Source organism: Montipora capricornis, chromosome 13 (genome assembly GCF_036669925.1).
Source record: "Montipora capricornis isolate CH-2021 chromosome 13, ASM3666992v2, whole genome shotgun sequence".
Taxonomy (NCBI): Eukaryota; Metazoa; Cnidaria; class Anthozoa; order Scleractinia; family Acroporidae; genus Montipora; species Montipora capricornis.
Genome location: NC_090895.1, coordinates 39,972,222 through 39,994,544, shown reverse-complemented (window position 1 = coordinate 39,994,544; position 22,323 = coordinate 39,972,222). Strand labels below are relative to the sequence as shown.

At 38.8% G+C, this 22,323-nt stretch overlaps 1 protein-coding gene across 2 annotated transcripts in view; it reads right to left on the bottom strand.

Annotated features, from left to right (window-relative positions):
- The window catches only part of LOC138028201 (serine/threonine-protein kinase 26-like), a 19,897-nt gene extending 6,397 nt beyond the window's left edge, over positions 1-13,500 (bottom strand). Inside the window, exons 1-8 of one of the 2 annotated variants that reach the window (XM_068875644.1) lie at positions 13,204-13,500; positions 12,886-12,965; positions 10,501-10,651; positions 9,539-9,595; positions 8,731-8,839; positions 7,869-8,026; positions 2,446-2,631; positions 519-670 (exon numbers count right to left, since the gene is read on the bottom strand). In XM_068875644.1, the coding sequence (XP_068731745.1) occupies positions 519-670; positions 2,446-2,631; positions 7,869-8,026; positions 8,731-8,839; positions 9,539-9,595; positions 10,501-10,651; positions 12,886-12,965; positions 13,204-13,224 (914 nt within the window). In that variant the 5' untranslated portion in view covers positions 13,225-13,500. The remainder of the gene's footprint in view (positions 1-518; positions 671-2,445; positions 2,632-7,868; positions 8,027-8,730; positions 8,840-9,538; positions 9,596-10,500; positions 10,652-12,885; positions 12,966-13,203) is intronic. The other variant, XM_068875645.1, reaches the window with a different exon arrangement.
- Positions 13,501-22,323: the final 8,823 nt, after the last annotated feature.

The window sequence follows — 22,323 nt, the reverse complement described above, 5'->3', positions numbered from 1 at the left end:
TGTTTAGTAATAGATCACAGAAGACGTCAAAATGTGGTAAGAACATCAGTGACACACTCGGCTATTGCCTCGTGTGCCACATTTTTGTTCTTACCACATTTTGACGTCATCTGTGATCTGTTACTGAACAGACGCACGGCAACATGGAATCTATTTGTTAACTTGACTACATTGTAGCTTTCAATTTCATGGATTTCTCTTAAAATGTACTTTACTTAATTACTATGTTCCCTCCTCATAAAATATAAGAGAGTAATGTCAAGATCATGGCAAACCTGTAAAACAGTTCATATAGATAATTATTCTTTCATAAACTAAGGGTAAAGAAACAAAGAATCACTAAGATTGGAATGCTTTCAGGTTGCAGATGGAGGAGACGATACTCATGGCATTTTGATTTGAAAAAACAAAGGGAATTAAGAGGCACTTCAAAAAATAAGATAGCACCCAATATTAAAAAAATGATATTTACAGGTACAGTACTGTATGTATTACATGTAAACTTGTTGTTAACTTACTCATCATTTTCTTCGCCTGAGCTACTGTCGTCATCATCTTGGCACTTCTGTTTCCAGTTCTTGTACCTTTCTATTAATTCAACTAAATATGTGTTTTTCTTGGCAGTTCTTGTAATAAATCGATGCTTTAGAAGTTCCTTTGCTGTAGGACGCTGGTTAACAATAAAATCAAGTGCTGCGGTTAGAATTCAGCTAACAGCCACAATGTGGTGCACAAAAATATTCACTAAAACTTGGTAATAAGAAAGAGCAACAGGTGGCTGTATGTGAGGTCATTTTAAAGTTGTAGAAAACAAAAATTTGGCATACATATACATTTTATTAACAACCCCAAACAGCGGGTTCAATAAGTACTGACAGCCAACGAAAAGCATCACACTCAGAGAAGTTGGCTTACTTCTTCCCCCAAATTGAAGTACAGTTAATAATTAAGGTGATTCCCTCGTTTTGCATTGCGCAACCCTACTGCGCATAATTTCTTGCATCATTGGTGTGCACAGGAGCACAGGCACATTGATAAAATGATGCATTTTCATTGACGTCACTAAGCTTAATCTGTCAAGGAATGGCTATTTTCTCCTGAACGAGTATGGTGACCCCCATTTTTTATTTCATTTTTTGCTGAGAATGGTGGCTTCATGGAGTAGTAAAAAAATCTGCAAAAATCTATGTCCAGTTTTTTGGCAATTTCATGAAATTGTACTGAAGGAGCCATTATGAGTCGAACAGTCCACACTCAAGTTAAACCATAGAATGACACCAGGGTCCATGTTATATCATGGATTGCATTTCTAAACTCCAGCTAAATTTGTCCAACTTCGGGGATGCACTGCAATTGTCAAAGTGGCTTACATAGCCATAGAAATGAGCAAAGTGATCCCCCTTTTTAATTACATTTTTATCATCTCCTTGACATGAGAGGAGCAAGGATGGCACAGTCAGTTAGTGCGCGACCTTGGCCAGACAGTTTTACTTGTCAAATGGTGGCGTTCCAGGGGACCTGAAGAGTGAATGAGTTTAAGACAGATTCATTCAAACCTAACGGTGAGTTCGATTGACCCTATTCCGGAATAAGAATATGTGGAATGATGATGTAATACGAACGTATGTTTAAATTGGCGTTTTGAAGCAACAAGGATAATGTTTAAAATAGCATTTTAGTAGGTGTTTGACAATTTTAATGTACTTCTCCTTAAAAACAAAGGATTTTCAGGTATAAGGCACAGCATTTTATCTCACAGAAATTGCTTGTTGGCTCCAAAACGTGATCTAAACTCGAGGTGCGTCTTACAGCTGAGTATCTTCTTGCAACAAAACTCATGCAGGGACGATTCTTTGATCCTCTGCCACCATCTTGTACCAGTCTTCCCCTTACTGCAATTCCAAAATGGTGGCCTCACACCAACGTTCGCAATGATGGCCTTCAATTCTTAGCGTTGTAAACAAAAACACCCACAAGAAAGTACAAATAACAGCAGGATTTAAAGGGTTTTCTCTAAAGTCTAGTTGAATTTCCTTCTGCCACTTTTCTTGACTTACACTGCAATCTTCAGCTGAGACAAAAAAATAGCGATGAGTTGACTCAAATTCCTCTATTTGGGATGCGCCTTACAACCGAGTATTTTGATGAGATTTTCAGTTTGTGACATAAATGCCATCAAGATTGGAAGTTAAAGGTTTGTCTTATAACCAAGTGCGCCTTGTATCCGAAAAACTATGGTATTCCAACTCTGTAATACGGTCAATTGAATGCACCCTAAGATTAAAATTCATTTCTGTACAATGACAAGTCAGTTTCTCAACTCAAACCAGAGACCAACTTCAACTTTTATTGAAACCCCTGCAAACAGTGGACATCAACGTCACAAATTATTTTCTTTTTGCATGTTCATTACTGGATACTGCGAAGTGGTAATTTTGCACTTACATCACTTGGATCTTTATTTAGGCACATGGCAACAAATTCCTTGAATGCCTTGCTAAAATTCCCTGTCAGCTCAGGAGGGTTATTCTTGGGGATTAAAAACAAAACTCGCATAGGATGGAGATCTGAATTTGGAGGCTCTCCTTTGGCAAGTTCAATGGCTGTTATTCCTAGAGACCAAATATCTGCCTGAAAGAAAGAAGCAAACAAACATGTTCAAATATATAGGCAAAGGGAGTTGACCACCGTAGTTATAGAAACTGTAGAAACTGTACACAAAGTGCCAATCACCTTAAAGGGGCTAGGTGGAATTTGGGTAAATTTGAACAACGTCAGCCCACCTTTTTTCAAATTTATATCAATCTATATCAAAATGTCATTTACACAGCTGGAAAATCATTTTCAGTTGTTATGTGGCCGTGATTGAGAAAAATGAAAGACTCTTGCTCTGCCAATTTGACGTTCAGAGCTCATAATTAACAAAATTACCTAAAATAGTGTGACCGAGCCCCTTTAATACAGTTGCCTCTATTTATTTCCTGAAATCATCCCAACTACGATGTATTGTTTTAAAACCTTCGGATTGGAAATTTACTTTATTGTTTGCTTTTAAAGATGGAAAAAGTGGTCATACTTTGATCCATAACTGAACAATGAAGGGGAATGGGTTTTATAACCTGTTGACGTCACAAATTAATTTGAAGAGCTGTTTTCCAAAGAACTAGCAAAATGCAAATAGCCCATTTTCGATATATTAAAATTCAGATTAAAATTCAGTCCTAAACAAAGGACATCATCTCGAGGCTCTGGGGAATAAACTCATATAAATCCTTATATTTATTCCCCAGAGCCTCAAGATGATGCCTTTTGTTTAGGACTGAATTTTAATATATCGAAAGTGGGCTATTAGTCTACCACATCAACCAGGTATTAAACCCATTCCCCTTCTTCCCTTCGTTATGGATCAAATTATAACCACTTTCTTCGTCTTTCAGAGCAAATACAGTACCATGCAAAAGTAAGTTGACAGTCTCTTGAGAGTCTCGATTCTCCACTCGATCCTCAATTCTTGCGAGGATCGAGGATCAAAGAAAGACAATAGAGAATTGAGTCGAGAATTGAGTCGAAGAAATTGAGAATTTAATGAGCTGGTCACTTGACTGATTCCTCGATAGACTAATAGCACAAACCCAACTGGGAATACAAATGAAAGAAAAGCCTGCCAAAGTTTCTCAGCGAATGTTGCTGGGGAGTAACAGTTGCTGAAATTGGGAAAAATCACAAAGAATGACACTATACTGTGCGATTGTGGAGGACATAATTATTCTTTGGCAGTATGATCGAAGCATACTCAACAATCACACAGACTGTAAACAGTCTTTGACACTATTGGGCCGACGTGGTATTTCAAGTTTACTCCAGCCTCTAGTTGAGAGCGCGATCCGCCCGACAATTTAGCAGTAACCTACAATGTAGGTTGTTAGTGAAAATTACTTCTGCACTATTTCGAGAGAGGAAAGTCTTTGAAACTACATGTATTCTGTGTGATTGCGGAGGAGATAATTATTCTCGACAATCATGTGGACTGTAATGTTAAACAATCTTCAACACTATACACCGGGGTAGCATTTCAAGTTTATTCCGTAGGCAGTTCGTAGACCATACCGAATACATGTCATCAGAAACACTGCAGTAGCAGACCTTTCTGGAAACAAAATTTTATGTCCTCTGTATACATGTACATGTATGTCAATTTCAGATTTACGAAAACTGTTTCTTTAAAAGTAAAACTATTCCGTACTGACTCGCTCCAGAACCCAAGTTTCATTGCCCGGCCTTGTTTATTTACTCCCTTACAAGAAAAATCAACAGTCATTGGGATCAGGTTAACTGGGGAAATATTATTTACAAAAAGGCAGGAGAATAGAAAAAGACAACATGTTGACCTCATATGAACTCTCAACTCGTGGTATCAAAAGTTGGATGGAACAGCTTTCAATGCTTTCAATGCTTGTTGTTTTCAAAGAATGAAACCTGATCCCGGTGAACAAGTGAGATCCGACCATCAATGTAATTTTCCTTCAGATCATTGCATTTAAGAAGATCGAGATGTAAAAATACATGAATCGTTGCGTTACTTGGCTGGGTGCGCGGTATGCAAATATTTCTCAATGTTTACATTGGAAATTTACATTCAATTCACGATAAAATCCATCACACGGTAAAGCTCACTGTTTTGCTTTTATATTTTAATCCACGATTGTAGTTTTGAAGAGAGGACCCATAGGAACGATAGCCGCTATTTCGTTTTCTTATTAAACAGTTCCTGTTGTTATTTACATGTAATGAAGTAAAGCTTTTGCGAAAGTTGAATTGAGCATGAATAATTGACAACATTTCGCGTTGGTGATTTTGCGAGACTCTAGTGTTGAGGATCAAGTTTGATTTTAAGTGAATTAAGTCTCAATCCTCGACTCGATTCTTGATTCTTGCGAGGAACGAGCTGAAACTGTCAACTTACTTTTGCACGGTACTGTAACTGAATTTTCAATCCAAAGGTTCTAAAAACAACACAATGTATTTGGGACAATTTTAGAGAACCAATAAAGTGGAAAAGTTTGTTGAGGTGATAGGTACTTTAAATGACATTACTTTGAAGTGTTGAGACTGGAAGAGCGAGATAACATTATCTTGGAGGTTCACGTTTTTACCACGATTCCATGTAATCTTGTAATCCGATTGGCTAATTTGCTGTTGTCGATAAGAGTCTAGGCAACGCTGCTCACGTCAATTTGTCAAGCAATGTAATAGCCAATCAAGAACGCCCATTTTGGGAAATAAACCAACCACATTGCGAGAAAGTTATAGACAACGCTTGCTCTTTAGAACTTTGTGTCATGATTTTGGTCACCCTCTGAAATGAACAGTTTCTTTGGTGTTGAATATTGTGGTAAAAACAAATTGAAAGTGGTGCAGCATTGTTTGTACTCTTATTGACAATGATATTTGTCATCACAGTGGTCAAAATTTGTTGTAGACTCACAAGGCGCAACATTTTGACCACTGTGATGACGAATTTCGTTGTCAATAAGAGTACTGACAACGCTGAACCACTTTCGATTTGTTAATTTCCTCCAATATCTACTATGAGTGACATGTAGCTTTTGTTACCAAAAATAGCCTTAGTCCTTACAGTGCAGCTCGGAGATAAGCGAACCAAAATATATGCGCATACGCAAAATGCATAAACTTGTCTAAAAAAATGCGGATGCAAGCCAACACATTTGCAAAAAGGCTCATTAGTAGTTATGAGCTCTCCTATTGTCTTTCTTTTGTCGCCTTGTCTTTGTTTACTCTCAATGGTTTCTGGTGTGGTGAATGTGAAAATAATTTGCGTGTTTGCTGGACGGTTGCGCCATTAAAAGAGCACAAAATATCGGCATATGCTTATTCTAATGCTGCCAAGTCCTTCTGGCTGGATATTTGTTTTAAAGCCAAAAGTTTACTTTTCGAGAAATATAAACCTATCGACAAAAGGCACACTAAAACCTTTTCAACATTGAAATTTACATGAAAGCGTTGAGAATGATGATAAACAAAATTTGTGCCGGTGCATCCATTTAGTCGTAAACTAAAAAACACAACTCGTAAGCAAAGAGCTCATCATTAGCAGCTTTGTACAGCCATTCATCATTTAAAGTTGAGTATTTAGCTCACCGATATAAGGTGAAAAAATACAAACAACTTTGATGTCCAAGGCCAGTGCGTCTGTTACTCGTAAACTTAAAACCACAACTCGTTAGCAAAGGGCTCATCATTAGCAGTTTTTTTTTATCGAAATTGATCATTTAAGGCTGAGAATTTTGCAGATTGAGTTGTTTTGTAGCAAATGCAACAGTAAAGGGTGATTTTTTGGCGTACTAGATTTTCCGCGCGACAGTGAAGTCAAACACGGTTGCCAGCATGTGGCAAATATGATTTTAATTCAGTAATATCCACATCTTCAGTTCTGTTGGGTACGATTTTCTGATTTCAATGGGTACAATGTTTTCACTTCAGACACACGATTTTTCTTGAAAGGCTCAATGATGTGCTGATCAATATAGTTAAATGAAATTTAACATATTAACGACTAGGAGCTAGTCCGGTCAGTAGTGTTTTGCAGGCGGTTGTTAGTGTCTTGGCCGTCTGGTAGCGTTGTTCAGCGTTTTGGTGCGTTCTGTAGCGTTTGTTATAGTTACATGGTTCACGACCGGGAGCTAGTCCGGTCAGTAGCGCCTTGCAGGCGCTGTTAGCGTTTTTTATGCGTTTTTGTAGCGTTTGCAGCACTCTTTAGGTTGTGGGAGCCCTGGGGCTGACATGGTTCAGCGGTATTCCTGCTTAGTGCATGCGTTGTTGTCCAATGTGCTTGCAGCGTGTTTGTTGCTCTGTTGGCGTGGCGTTGTGAGTCGGATCAGGAGTTTAGTGGTTCTCAGCATTCCCTCCCTATCCCCCCCTTTTTTTTTTGTGGGTGCTGTTCTTTTTTTCTTGTATTCCTTTTTTTTTTTTGTGTTCTTTTTTTTTTATATTCCTTTTTTTTTGTGTGTTGTTTCTTTTTTTTTTGTATTTTCTTTCTTTCTTTATTATTAATTATTTTTGTTTCCACTGAGCTATCCGGCTCAAGTGTGACGGGTGCCTTAGGGGGGCCTGGCGCGGGGGGCTCGTGGCTTGGCTGCGGGTTGGGCAGGCCAGTCGGGTGTTCTAGCGCCTTGGGGATGTGACTTCGGTTTCAGCCCCCAGGCTTCCTGGGCACCTACCCTCCACTGGCGACGCAGGCGTTAACATTTATTTAATTTTTCTGCAAGGAAAAGTATTGGGTTAATTTTGGGCACACACCGGTGAGAGGCCATTGTGATGTGATTCGAGACCTAATTCGCTGATTCAAACAGTGAAATGCACTCAGTTCAAACAAAAGATTTTAAACAAACCTTTCTACACTGTATGACATGCCGATTGCATTTATTTGATTTTTCTGCAAGGAAAATTTGACTTTTTCCCACCCGTCAGCAAAAGGTTATCGTGAAATGATTCTAAATACCGTGTGACAGCCAAAACTGAAAAAAATCATGTCTTTGCTTTTTCGGGGCATAATTTTCTGATTTAATTTCGATCGTCTTTCAAGACCTTTGTTGCATGTAAAGGGTATTTATTCTTTTGTCTCTGTAAACAATAACAACAAAAGCAAAATTATGGTCATGAATAACAAAGGCACAAACGCATATACGATACGCAATTTTGGACACGTCAAAAAAAGATGCGTATATGCGTATTGTGTGCATTATGCACTGTATGTCTTATTTACAGTGCACAACAATCCATGCACTGAGGGAGCTAAACACCAATGGAGTTTTGAAAGTGATAACTTAATTTAGAGAGGACAAAATTACCTTGGAGTCATAAGCAGATTGTTTAATTACTTCAGGTGCCATCCAAAATGGAGTCCCCACAAATGTATTTCTCTTGTTCAAGGTGTCAGTAAGCTGCCCAGCAACTCCAAAATCTGCTAGCTTCACATCTCCACTCTCTGACATCAATACATTGGCCGCTAAAAGCAAAAAGGTAACCAAGGGTTAAAAGTTGTGATTGGGATTAGCTGGTACAGAAGTGTCCTTACACTATTTGGTTCACTGTGTTGAGAATAAAAGAAACAAACACAATCCTCCAAAATAGCAAGTTTTGAAAACTGGACATGTATATCAAATGATAATGACATACTCTTGAGTAACAAGCTAGAGGTTTACGAAATTATGGCAAGGTCAAAACTGAGAGGGTGGCTCCCTTGAGTAGAATGGTGATGGCCAGGAAGTTTTGATAGGGGTTCCTTGTGGTAGCAATCACATTCCCATGCTTGCTGGCAAATGCAGGAAGGTCATTTTGCTTGCTATATTTAATCATTTTCCCATCACCTCCCTCCATATGTTAGCAATTACCATTCTTCCACAATTGAATTCAGAGTGACATTGCCTTTGGAGGGTCACAGGGCTGCCATGGGTACATGCATGTCTTATGCCTGTCAAATTATTTCCAAATAATCTAAACTTTTAGGGTATCAGCTTCAAACAAGACAATTTTTAATTGCAGAGTCACACTCACAGTGTAGTAATAGTTATTAATATTACTACTGATGGATACTTAAAACATTTTATGAAAACAGAAAAATAACACTACAAGCAAAATTGGATTTTTCTGTAAACAAAGACATTTGTGTCACTTGGTAACTTTTACAAGAAAAACCAAAATTTTACAAACCTTTTATATCTCTGTGTAACTTCTTTTCACAGTGGAGATAATCCAGACCTTTGAGAATTTCTCGGATGATTGTGGCAATGTAGAATTCTTCAAATGCGCCTGCTTTCATCTAAGTAAAATGGACGACGTACAGTGAACTAAAAGTGACTTGCAGCATTTGTAAATGCCACACAAAAGATTAATGATTTTTGCACACTCTGATTTTAATTTCCTTGAAAGTCACTGACAAAGTATTATTGATCTCTGAACAGCTGAAGAGAAATAAGAATAGCATTCTCCAACATTGATCGTAATTGTGCAAATTCTATTCTATTTATTATATTACAGTATTTAAGGCTGCTGCCTAACGGTCCTCCGGTCGCCTGGGGTTCCTTACTTGCAAGCGCGGGCAACCAAATTTATGCACGAGTAGCCCTAACGGGCACCTAACTTGTCACAAGGTGATTCATCCTCACTTTTAATTAATTAATTCTGGGCTCTTGACAAAATGACTTGGGCTACTACATGTAACTTGTAATGTTGGAATCCTGAAGGACTCCGGAAAAATTTTCTTTGGCAAAAGGCATAGTAATGTGAGGTTTAAAATTTATTAAATATTCCCCTATCATTCATTTATTGTCCATGTTTCACATAGGTGAATAACAAGTCTGGTGATGAACTTACATGTACATTAATTTGTAAACCTAAAGGCAAACGGGTTTGCATTACATGTACATTTACTTCCTAAGTCAATGTTCCCTGCTCAGAACATGAAAATTAATGCACAATATTTAATTAAATGTTTAACTATTATTTTGTCTTTCCTTACCAAATCTAAAGCTGATCCTCCACCAAGATATTCCATTATGATCCATAACTTTGTTCCCTAAAATTAAGTTGCCAAAATTCAGCACCTTCATAAGACAAAAGCTGAAAGCAATGAGATGGTCTGCATCCAGCCACCTTGAACCATTTACAGGGATAACAAAAAAATTTTGGTTTTATCACACAAGTCGATAAGGTACTGTAAATTAACCCCTGTATGAAAGATTTGTGAGCTGATGTTTTGAGCATTAGCCCTATGTTACAGTGAATTAAAGAATTGTGGGTTGTACTGTAAGTGGTTTATACATTTACAGTAGATGGCTGGACTCTTTTCATTCAATTGATTTATTGATGTATTTATGTCACCACGGTTCCACCAAATGTCAAAGCCTCTCCATCTCCTATATACAGCGTAAACCACTTACAACCCACCATTCTTTGATTTGCTCTGATTACAGCTAAGGTCTAATGCTCAAAATGTCCGTGGACTTACAAATCTTTCTTATGGTGGTTAAAGGGACCATATCAGTTGGGGAGCATGCCCAGAAGTGGCTGGCCGCCACTAATTTGCATAAATCTCATCAAACTTGTTTTGCTTTTCAGCCATTATTACTCAAACGTTCTCCCTGCACAAAGACAAGTCTTCAAATTCTGCAAACTTCCTGAAGTTAAAAACATGATTCAAACAGAGGCAATAAGCTACTAAAACTCTAAGACACATTTGAATCAGGTCAACATTTTCAAAAGGTGTCTGACCAGATTTTACATGCACTTTGGATGACCTAATCCCTTTAATTTACCTTTATAAACTTATTTGATAAAACCAATTTTTTGTGCTTCACTCCTCACTGACGCAGAACCAAAGTTTCCTTAGAAAATAACCCTATCATTCATCTGAAAAATAACACTGTCTTTCACAATTGTTAGCAAAGCAGGCATAATAAGATGCTACAACACTAAAAATACCTTGAGATAAGAGCCATGATACTTGGTTACAAAAGGGCTGTCACACTGGGATAAAACTGTGATCTCTTGCTGAATATCCTCAATTTCATCTTCAGCTTCTTCTAAATCAATAATTTTAATTGCCACTACAGCATTGGTCCTTTTGTCGATGCTGTACAAATGAGACAAAAGCAACAATCTGGTCACACCAAAATTAACTTGTCATTTACAACATTTGTGTAGCAAGAAGTACATGTAGGACTAGAAAATGACAAGAGGTAACCATGGCTACTCAACTGTGGGTTAACCTTGGCATCTGTCATTGACATTGCACTACAGTGGATTATAGATTCAACATCTAATCCTTAGGGCCTGTTTATATGGTCTCAAGTTACCCGAGACAGCCCTCCTCCCGAGACAACTTTAGCGAGCGTATATGAGAATTGCGTGACCGAGATAAAGTTGACCCTACTTAATTATGCATATATTTTGAAGACGTAACTTCAAAAAATACGTATCATCATTTGTCTTTCTTTCTTTCTAGTTCGTTTTTATTAAGTATAGTTGCGTTTTCACATTCAGCAAATAGACTGACAATCTTAACGCAGTAGTAATATGTAGTTTAAAGAAAAGGCTGCTAATGAATCGAGAGTTTCCGTTGACAGCGGCGAGAATTTTGGCGGGAAAAAATTTTTCTTTCTAAAGTAAACGCTAAAAACATGTATAAGCTCCCAAATTGTTGCTTCTTTGATTTTTATTTTATGCGTGCGCATTTAAGATTTTGCTGTCTCGTCTCGGGTGGTCGAGGCAAACTGTTTACATGCGAAAAAGTTGTCTCACCTGCCAGGGTTACCCTACCGGCCGAGGCGAGACAACTCGCCTCCCCAAGTTGTCTCACCCACCTGAGTTGTCTCGCCCACCTCATGTAAACGGTTGATATAATTTTTAAAACGAATGAGTGGAAAAATATCTCACCAAGGGTAACTCGGGGGGAGGGTTGTCTCGGGTACCCGAGACCATATAAACAGGGCCTTAGAGGAGGGAGGGTACATGCATGTAGGGCAAAGACAAATCAAGAAGTACAGTAACAGGGGAGCAGGGATGGCACAGTGGTGAGAGCAGTCGCCTCCCACCAATGTAGCCCAGGTTCGATTCCCGGACCCGACGCCATAAGTGGGTTGAGTTTGTGTTGGTTCCCTTCTCTGCTTCAAGGGTTTTTCGCCAGGTTCTCTGGTTTTCCCCCCTCAGCAAAAAGTAACATACATCTGATTCCATCTGGCTGTAAGCTTTGCTCACAGGTCACACAAGTACCGTATAGAGTCTGCCAGAGGCGCCATTGTATGCTTTCGGTTCGAACTTGTTGAGCTGCGTCATTGCTGTACTTGCGACTTCAATTAGCAACGATAATAATAATTATTATTATTAGTTGTAGTATGATTCGCAGAGACATGGGGAAAAGTGAAGCAATAGCAAATAACCAATAAGGAATCTGGCATTCACTTGCAATCCATTTTCTTTAACTTTTCTTACAAAAAACCAAATTATTTTTCATGAACAAGACAAGTTCTAAACCGTTTTGAGAATTAATTAAAAAGGCAATCATTCGTCATTTTTCTATGAAAAAAATTATTCATTACAGGAGGAGGATTATATGATAATTATAACATAACATTTCAATATTACTATTATTAGCATGTATCCATACCACTCAAGCAAATATTTTTCATACATTTCGATTGGTTGATTCAAAAGTGCCTAACAAGACATTTTCACCTCTAAGCTCAGTTAAAAAACGAGAAACCATCTTGGTATTTGTTGGTACATTACTTTCAGTTGTTATTAAGCTTGAGTTTCAGTTTATATGGCTAATATCCACCTTGTTCACCTCCACTTAGGTAAATAACCGTTAATTACTGAATAATAAACTTATTACAGAGAATGAGGCCATATTCTCATCATATCGTGACCCATTAGAGGCTTCTAGTTTCATCACTATCATTAACAACTTCTTTATCTGTTGACTCGAAGGGTCATCAAGCGTCATAAGGAAGTTTGCACAAGGTTGTTTTTGTTTTTTCAAAAGTTAAAAATTGAAATGAAAAAACAGTAACTTACTCTTTTTTGTAAGAAATGGAAACCTCGTGACATAATGTGATGAAAAAAGTAATCGATGACCTTCCAATTATTTTGTTTACAATTTTCTTTACAATGATATATTGTAACAATAAAACATGAAACCGGCTAGATTTCACAAACACAAAAAGTTCACTTTTAGCTTGCAGGTAAGGTAATCTTTTCGAGTAAATCAGATGACATAAGTTTATCACCACAAGGAAGGCGATTGTGGAAGTGAGTAAAAACTTCCAGTTTAGCTTTACTTCTTCTACTTTCGATCCACTTACGTACCCCTTATAAACTTCGCCAAACGATCCTTTGCCAATTCTTTCAAGTTTACTAAAAATAATTTCTGGATCAGCCTTCATGCCCTGAAATTGAAAAAGACAAGCTCCAATTAAACAGTAACGCTATTTGAGGTGTGTGAAAAGGTGTGTTTAGCTACTTTGTAATTGACAAATTGAAATTTGCATCAGATAGGGAATTCTTCCGACGCGGTACGTCTGCATGAGCTTTAAAATTTGGGGTTAATTAATGAAGAATTATCTCAACAAGGATAGATAACAAGATAAGCGAGTTCCTTCAATGATGGTAAAGCGAGACTCTTACCACGTTAGTTTGTGCTGCCATGAAGTTGAAGATTATCACAGACGCCGGAACAAGTCATGTAAAAATGTCCGCAGTCGATGTTGTTCAAAATTATCCGAATCGTGACTATACTTGAGCGCCCAAAAACTCCAAAACAGTCATACTGGAATTCAAGAGATGTATGTCGTGAGTTTTCAAGCGAATATATGCCTTTCACCCGCAGGTTTCAACGAGAAATCGTTGAATATTTGTATTATTTCCATAATTTTCCAAGACCGCCATTCCAGCTTACGCGCTCGGCTGAAACAACCAGTTTACAAATATGGCAAAACCACGTGACAAAAATGATCCACAAAAGCCCCAGGCTGTGATGCTCCCCGTGATGGTCCCTAAAACGGTTTCGAAGCTGATTTCCGGTTAAACCGACTGTGATACACATAAACACAGCATAAACCCTTGATGACTCGACTCCATGCCTTTTGGATTCAACTTGGTAATGAAACTGTGTGCAATGCTTTGATTTTTTAATTTTTATCTCTTGACTAAAAATGGGGAACGGTTTTTTCCCGAAACGCTGAATCCTTCGATGAGGTAACTACGTAACCTTACATCTGAGAAAACAATGCTTTCAATCAAAATTTGTGCAAATTAAGCGTTTGCACCATTAAAAAAATATTTTAGAATCATTTATTTTCCCCCCTCGCCATTTGGAATAACTGAAACGTATTGTTCTTTAACTGAAAAAATATTTTTGTCTAGGCAGTAGGAATGTTGATTCCTCCTGCGCAAACGTGCTGTTTTCCCTAAGTAAGTGAAACCTGTTTGATTTCATTTTCGGCTCGTTTCTTGACCCTTAACCACAGCATGATATCAAGCATGATCTCATAAGAGAGAAATAAAGCCATCCCCCTTTTTTCCGTTCACCGACCTATGCTTTTGAGTTTTCAAAAGAAAAAAAGAAGAAGAAAAATACAAAGAAGGTAGTGGCATTTAGGCTCTTAACTCTTATTCTAAAATATAAACATTGTTTTTTCCAGTACAGATTTTTCAGTTTCAACTTTAACCCCAGAGTAAACACATGCATCCCTAAGAAATGTCTTTGCTGACGGGTGGTTTATTTTAGAAAACAACAATAAAAGCGTGTGTCACCTTGCTTTTATTGTTGTTTTCATTTACGTGACACTCCGATCTCTTAATGTGATCCACCTTCCCACACGCTTGCCGTGGAAGAACAGTTTGCCTTTTCCCAACCCAGCTTACCACATGTGTGGCATGTGAAGCTGCCAGTTAAAGAGTGCTAAACACACCCGCCTGGTATGTTAGCTACGCCATGCTAATGAGGCCTTGAAGAATAGACCAATTTTGATATATTAAAATTCAGTCCAAAACAAAAGGCATCATCACGACGCTCTGGGGAAAAACTCGTACAAACCCTTATATTTATTCCCCAGAGCCTCGTGATGATATCTTTTGTTTTCGACTGAATTTTAATATATCGAAATTGGTCTATTGCATGCTAGCATGCATACAGAGCACTTTATATGTTTATACCATATATAGTATATCCTAATATGGTACCACATGCACTCACCTACAATCCCATGCACTTGTACGCACTCACCTTCGCTTGCACGCATCCATCTTCACTTGTAAGCACTCAACTTCACGTGTACGCTCTTACCTTCACTTGTATGCTCTCAACTTCACTTGAACGCAGTCATCTTCACTTGTACGCATTCCCCTTCTCTTGTATGCACTCACCTTCACTTTTATGCACTCACCTTCACTTCTCTGCACTCACCTTCACTTGTACGCACTGACCTTCACTTGGACGCACTCACCTTCACTTGTACGCTCTCAACTTCACTTGAACGCATTCATCTTCACTTGTACGCATTCACCTTCTCTTGTATGCAATTACTTTCACTTATATGCACCCACGTTCACTTGAATGCACTCGCCTTCACTCACGTTCACTTGTACACATGCACCTTAACTTCTGTGCTCTAACCTTCACTTGTACGCACAGACGTTCACTTGTACGCACTCACCTCCACTTGTACGCACAAAGGTAAATGCGTACGAGTGAAGGCGAGTGCGTATAAGTGAAGGTGAGTGCATAAGAGTGAAGATGAGTGCGTACAAGTGAAGGTGAAGGCGTCCAAGTGAACGTGAGTGCATAAAAGTAAAGGTGAGTGCATACGAGTGAAAGTGAGTGCATATAAGGGAAGGTGCGTGCGTACAAGTGAATGTGAGTGACGCTAAGTGCATGGCATTGTATGTGAGTGTATGTTGGTACCATATTAGGATATACTATATATGGACATGTAAAGTGCTCTATATGCATGCTAGCATGCAGGTTAAGCCCAGCTGTCCATGGCTGCTAATTGATCGTGTGAAATGGCTGTGCGCATGCGTGATGTGTTGGCCACACAGGGTTGGTGTTAACGTGTGTCACCTTGCTTTTATTGTGCGCACCCCCAGCGTCTCTCCCCTAGATTCGCCCAAGAAACGCGACACCCAATTAAATTAAAAGAAAGGCTTTCCGTACGCGTGGGAATGAAATATGTTAATACTAATTCTCTTTTCGTTTCTGATCCCTGACACTTAATTCTTTCTGCAGCTTGAAACTGTTTCTTTTTCAGATGATTTCTGGTTTCCTTATTCGTTGCTTTTGTTTTTTTCACTCCGACCGACCGATCCAAAATTACGAGACGCATTCGACCGTAATCGGAGGAAAATGGGAACGGCCGAAGGACGAATAAGAGGATTCTCATAGTCCGTTGAAGGAAACCCGAAGGTTTATCCCTATAGTAGCAAGTACTGATCCCAGAAGAAATCAGCGAAAAAAGAGAATGTGGAATTCCTTTACTGATAAAATTATCGTTGCATCACAAAAATGATCGATGATTCTGAGCAAAATTAAAACGACCTTTACCCAAGCGATTTGAACAACGTTGGACAGACTTTTTTCAAGACCACCCAAATGCAATCCGTTTCAATCTTGTCCATATTTGTCCATTCATGCTTCTCTTTCCTCTTAATGTATTTCTTTCATGTTGTTCAACAGTTTTAATTGGTTATTTCAATGTTTCATTCTACTTTTTGGGAACTGATTGGGTGTCATGAAGTTACATCATTTGGCGTGACATAGCCCCTTTAACTTAGAATTTGTGTAGAATAGGTTGGCTTTATATGATGGTTTAGTTCATCTCTGTGGACACCCTTTTCATTTGAAAAATGGTGTTACAAATAAATAAACAGTAAAAAATACGAAAGTCTATTTAGACAATGACTCCAAGGGTGTGTTCGATTGACCGTATTCCGGAGTAGGAATACATGGAATAGAAGTTAGCAATCCGTCGTTTTTCGAAGATTCACATTAAAATCGTCGAACACCTGCTAAAACGCTACTTCAAACATATTTTTATCATCCTGGTTGCTTCAAAACGCCAGCCACACCGTTTAAAATCATCACTCCACGTATTCTTATTCCGGAATAGGGTCAATCAATGAACGCACCCTAAGTGAGATGGTAAGTTTTAACAGGGTGGATGAATAAACCAATATCGTTTCCAGGGCGCACTTTGTCGGCTTCCATTCTTACGCATTGCCGCATGTCGTGAATGTGTCTAGACGTACCAACTACGAGCAATATATTGACGATAATAGCTCAGCTCAAGGAAAGCTCTTTCCGGCAAGAAAGCGTCCTTTAAACCTGCAGGTACACAAGGTTCTACCTCTTCATACGGACGCTCGCGTTCTGGCAATTGAGATGGGAGACTATTTACTATTTACAAAATTACTGCTATTAGGTCTAATCTAGGTGCGGTTGATCCCTCTACTACTAGTGGTGCTTCCTCTCTTACGACATCAGCTCCTTCGTGTAGCGATTTCGAGTTTTCAGAATTTACTCTATTATCTGAAGAAAGTGTACGGAGAATTGCTGCTTCAAGCATAAAAACGTGCGGCCTTGATCCTTTACATGCTTTACCATCGTCAATTCTGACCTTTCGTTTGGATAAATTGCTCCCTTTTCTTACGAAAATCATTAATTAACCTGTCTCCTGAATCTGACGTCTGTGGATGACTGGAATAATGCTTAAGTACAGCAGCAATTTACGTCCAAGATTACGGAAAAGTCTGTCGCTATCCAAATGCAAGATCATATGGTAGCCAACAGCTTATTTCCTGATCTCCAAAGCATGTATCGTCCGAATTACAGCACTGAGACTGCTTTATTGAAAGTAAAAAACGATCTATTGCTGAATATGGACAAGGGTCACGTAACCTCACTTGTCGTGTTAGATCTCAGTGCTGCGTTTGATACCGTAGAGCACGGTATACTTCAGCACAGGCTGCAGTCCAAGCTTGGCCTATGGGGTAAGGCTCTATTATGATTTAAATCCTATTTGGTGCGAAGGACGCGGCAGATCTGTATCAACGGAACGCTTTCCGAAAAATTAGTCCTGAGCTGCGGGGTCCCGCAGAGCTCGTGCCTAGGCCCCCTCTTATTTATCATCCACGCGAGTTCGTTGTTTGATATTCTGAAATCCCATCTGCCATTCGTTCACACCTAAGCGGATGATACATAGCTACATGTATCGCTTTTAAAATCTTACTGATAATACCAGTGAGGCCGAGGCTGTGGCTGCAATCGAAAATTGTATCCATGATGTTCTCGCATGGATGACGAATGATAAGCTGTCCCCAAAGACGACAAAACTGAGTTTTTGATCATTGGTACAGAACGACAGTTGTTGAAGGTGTCTGTTGACCACAGGGAGCCGATAGACTTTGTATGGGAAAACATACGCGGCCGTTATAGCTTGATGGCGATCATAATACATTCTGCAATCTAATTGGCAGTCTAATTATTGCGCGTGGATAGTGTTTCTAATTGTCCCATGAAAGTGCAGAATGTAATATGATCGCCATCAAACTATAACGCCGTAGCCACACACCTAGCTGAGCGCATGGGAAGATTATAGAAAGCCGAACATTATTTTGAATTTATCCGCCAATCATCGCTGCGTGGTCCCGGAATGGAGTTGATATGATAGTAAATTTATCTGGCCTTAAGGCTATGGTGTTTTTTATTGCGATACGGACCGTTACTTTGTGATGCGAGAGCAATTTGTGGGACGAGATCGCCACGAGTCACCAGCCTTTCTTCTCTTTATGAGGGGAAATGACAAGTAACGACATCGTAAAAATTCGTAAGCCACAAACCCGTCTAAAACGGACACAGTTTGCCCTCCGATTGCACGGAAAAGACGAGGACAACCGTACGTAGAGGTAAGTTTATTTCTACATTTACAGCTTATTTTAGCATCTGTAAGCTCAAAGTATGTTTTCCCATACATAAGTCTATAAATCGTACACCGAGCTTGGGCTGCCTGTGTGTTGACAAGATTAAGGTTGGTCAAACCGAGGTAACTCCCGTCTCTTCAGTGCGCAACTTGGGCGCCTGGTTTGATTCTCATCTGGACATGTCCACTCATGTAACTATGGCTTGCAGTAGTACTTTTTATTATCTGTAAAATATCCGGCATGTTAGAAAGTATTTGTCTCGTGAATCCACTGAAAGGCTTGTCCATTGCAAGTATGCTGGACTATCGTAATAGCTTATTATATGGTGTTTCGGAGTATCAAATTAGGAAACTTCAAGAAGTTATGAATGCAATGGCATGATTAGTTTACTGCGCGCCTAAGTATTGTAACATTACCCCCGTGCTTCGGGAACTTCATTGGTTACCAGTGCGTTTCCGTATAGATTTTAAGATTCTTCATATTTCATTTAAGATACCTCAGGGTTTAGCTCCTAGCTATCTTATGACTCTAGTTTCAACCTTGCCGGCTTCTCATTATGAACTACATCGGAACGACAGTGGTATATGGCTTGCTAGTCCGCGTTTCAGAACGAAAAAGACTATAGGTGATCACGCATTTATGGTTGCCGCCCCAGTATTGTGGAACAGCCTTCCTTTGTCAGTTAGGCTAGCTAGGAAAGTTAATATTTTTAAGCGTTTAGTTAAGACTTATTTATTGTCTAAGGCCTTTTGTTCAGATTTTAATGTAAGATCAATTCTCAAATTTATTACAGGATATTTTAGGCCTTAATTTTTAAGACGAATGCATTGGTAGTTTTAAATTTCGATTTGTAATTTGTAAGAATTTATCTGATTGTAATGCACTTTTGATTGTTCTCATAGGAAAAGCGCAATACAAATAAATATTATTATCACATTACACCAGATAGCTGAAAGAACTACCGACGTTAAATAAAGTAAATTTATCTTTACGTTAAGGACGGTGCCTACTAATTCAAAGGTATTTTTGCGCGGTTTACTGAATGTGCTGGAAAAGCAGATCTTCACAAGTGTTATTGAAATGTAAAAAGATAGTTAGGGGTAACCACGCATTTTTCGAAGATAATTAATCAATAATATTTGTAAAAAGCTTTTGAAATTTGAAAGAAATGTATGGTGTTCTCTTCCAAATTGAAGCTTAATTATCTCTGAAAAATGCACGGTTACCCGCCATTTTCTTTTTGGATACCAAGAGTACTTGCTAAGTTCTGCTTTCTCCGCATAGCTTTGAACCGCGCAAAAATATCTCTGTATTAACAGAGTCTTAACAAGCATCACCCACAGGAAATCCGAGTATCTCGAGATGCGTAGAACGTATGCGCAATAACAATAGTAGGCACTGTCCTTAAAAGCACGGAAAGGCAGGATAGGAAACGCAAGTTTCAAGGTTCATGAATTCCGACGCTATATTGGGGACAATATGGCAATTTTTTCTCGCTGTTTTACTCCTGAAACCAAGCAAATCACCCCTCTTACTTAATACGAGCCTCTGATTAAGATCAAGTCAAGAAAAAAGTTCCACCAGGTCCAAGTTGATCGTTGGCCTGAATAACATATTCCTGAGGATAAATCACGCGATAAAATGGCTCTGAGGGGTAGAGAAACACTCGTATCCAGAACAAGAACAACAGTCGATCTGAATGTTAATTTATGTTATGCGTTTCAGACAGCTTGTGACGCAATTGTACAATTAATACATAGAATACAACCAAGTCCGACGAACGTTTCATTAATTAAGAGCACAATGTCTAACAAAAATATAAAGAACAAAACCGATTTTTTTTTTCAGATGTGAAGATAATGCTCTAACTGCGTTACGTCATTCTACCCGATTTAGCGGAAAAACGATGTGACGGAGTCATTGTAGGGAAATCTGAGTACTAAACGTTTTACAAATGAATGTCGCAAAGGCTACCAAAAGTTATCACTGTTATCACTTAAGTTAGCCAATTACAAATAAAAAAAAAAAAGAAATGAGCCAATCACATCGATTTTGGAAAAGAAGGCTCATGGAGCCCGCCCAAATCAAGGGACGACGCGTGCGAGCATTACACGTTTTTGTCCCCGATTGGTTGAGATTGTGGCCGGAGATTTTTAAGCAAAGCATAACTTAACTGGGTCATGTAGGAACTTTTTAAGGTAAAATACGATTGGCTCGATACCCAGACCACAAAACCAAGAATGAACAACAAAAGTTAAACCAAGTCCAAGCTGCTGTAATACAAAATAGCAGAAAGCTAGCTATGTGTATGTTGCCAGGGAAGTAACCAAGAGTTACGCTTCCTTACTTGTAATAGAGTATTCAAGAACCGGTCTTGTACGACAGATGTTTATTATAAACAAACCTTTATAAAAGGACTTTCTCTGATCAACAGAGATACCAAGGAAGAACTTTTTAGGGGAACCAAACAAGTACATTGAAACCACGAACGACAGCAAAAATAATCTGGTCAAATCTTCATTCGTTGGAACATGAAATTCTTCGGAAAGCAGAACGAAAGAAAGGAAAAAGATAATTATTAATGGGATGCATCAATATAATTAGAATAAGGACATTGTTAAAAGTGTTTGGAGGAGAAGTAATTACAATTTTCAAACACCTGGAATTGTCTTTGGTCATAATCCCCTTTCAAATCATTTATCATTCATGAGGATGACTAGCCGAAAGAAAAACGGTGTTCAAGTCACCTGTCTATCCCTGTCAATCCCGATTCATTTCAAATGTCAGAATGGACCGACTGCAAAAATGGCGGCGATTAACTTAATTAGGCATAATAGCCTCGTTGACATGTGCAAATTTGGAAAGAATCTCAGCTGTGGTGAAACGAGGTTAATTAGCACAAAGATGAAAGAATAATAAATTAGCTGCCATATTTGCATTTGGTCTATTCCATCTCTAAACAGACCATTTTCGAGTTCATGCCTGCCTCCTCTTCAAAGCGAGTCTAAGTGCAAAGTTTTTGTGATGGTAATTAGTTCTACTTAAGTAGAACGCAGCTCGTACTGCGCGTAACATTGCGACTTCGGAGATGGCGGCGTTTGACGCCGGCCATCTGAAGAGAGGCAACAAAGGCCGCTTTTGCTGTTCAAGAGCTTTTACGTGCAATCATGATAACTCGTCTCTGTTAAGAAGGTGCTGTGTTGGAACTCGCCCCAGTCCTTTTGCGCAAAACGATCATTTTGAAGCCGAAATTGCCCTTTGCCAACCATTTATCATCGTGTTGCGAGCACGGTGAGTCCCCTCCCCCCCCATTTTTAATGGTTTTATTCACTCGTAAGAGGTACACGGAAAACCTATTTTAAGGATAAAAAAAGTTGGATAGCAGAAGTTGCAGTATTTACATGTAAATCACGTAAAACTGCATTTGGAATCCGACACTGTGTAAGGTGATGACTGTATCGGTCCAATTTGGTTACATTTCTTTGCAAGATTGAGCAATTTAAAATCACTTTACTTAAAGATGATAGCCCGGTCAAACAAGAAGTAGCCTTTGCTACATAACAACAATTTTTCCCGTTGATCTAGTTTCGAACGCTTCTCGCGTAATTCGGCAACAAACACTTATAGAATAAAGGGCATACAACGCGAAAACAAGCACGGTGATTCCATCTTTTTATTACATTTTTTTGATGTCTGTGTATGAATATCAATTGTGCCAAGTTTGAAAAAAATATAGATGAATGAAAACTAATTCTCATAAAAGAAACGTCGCACGAAGACTCACTTTGAGGAGGAGGCAGACATGAACTCGGAAATAACCTATTTAAC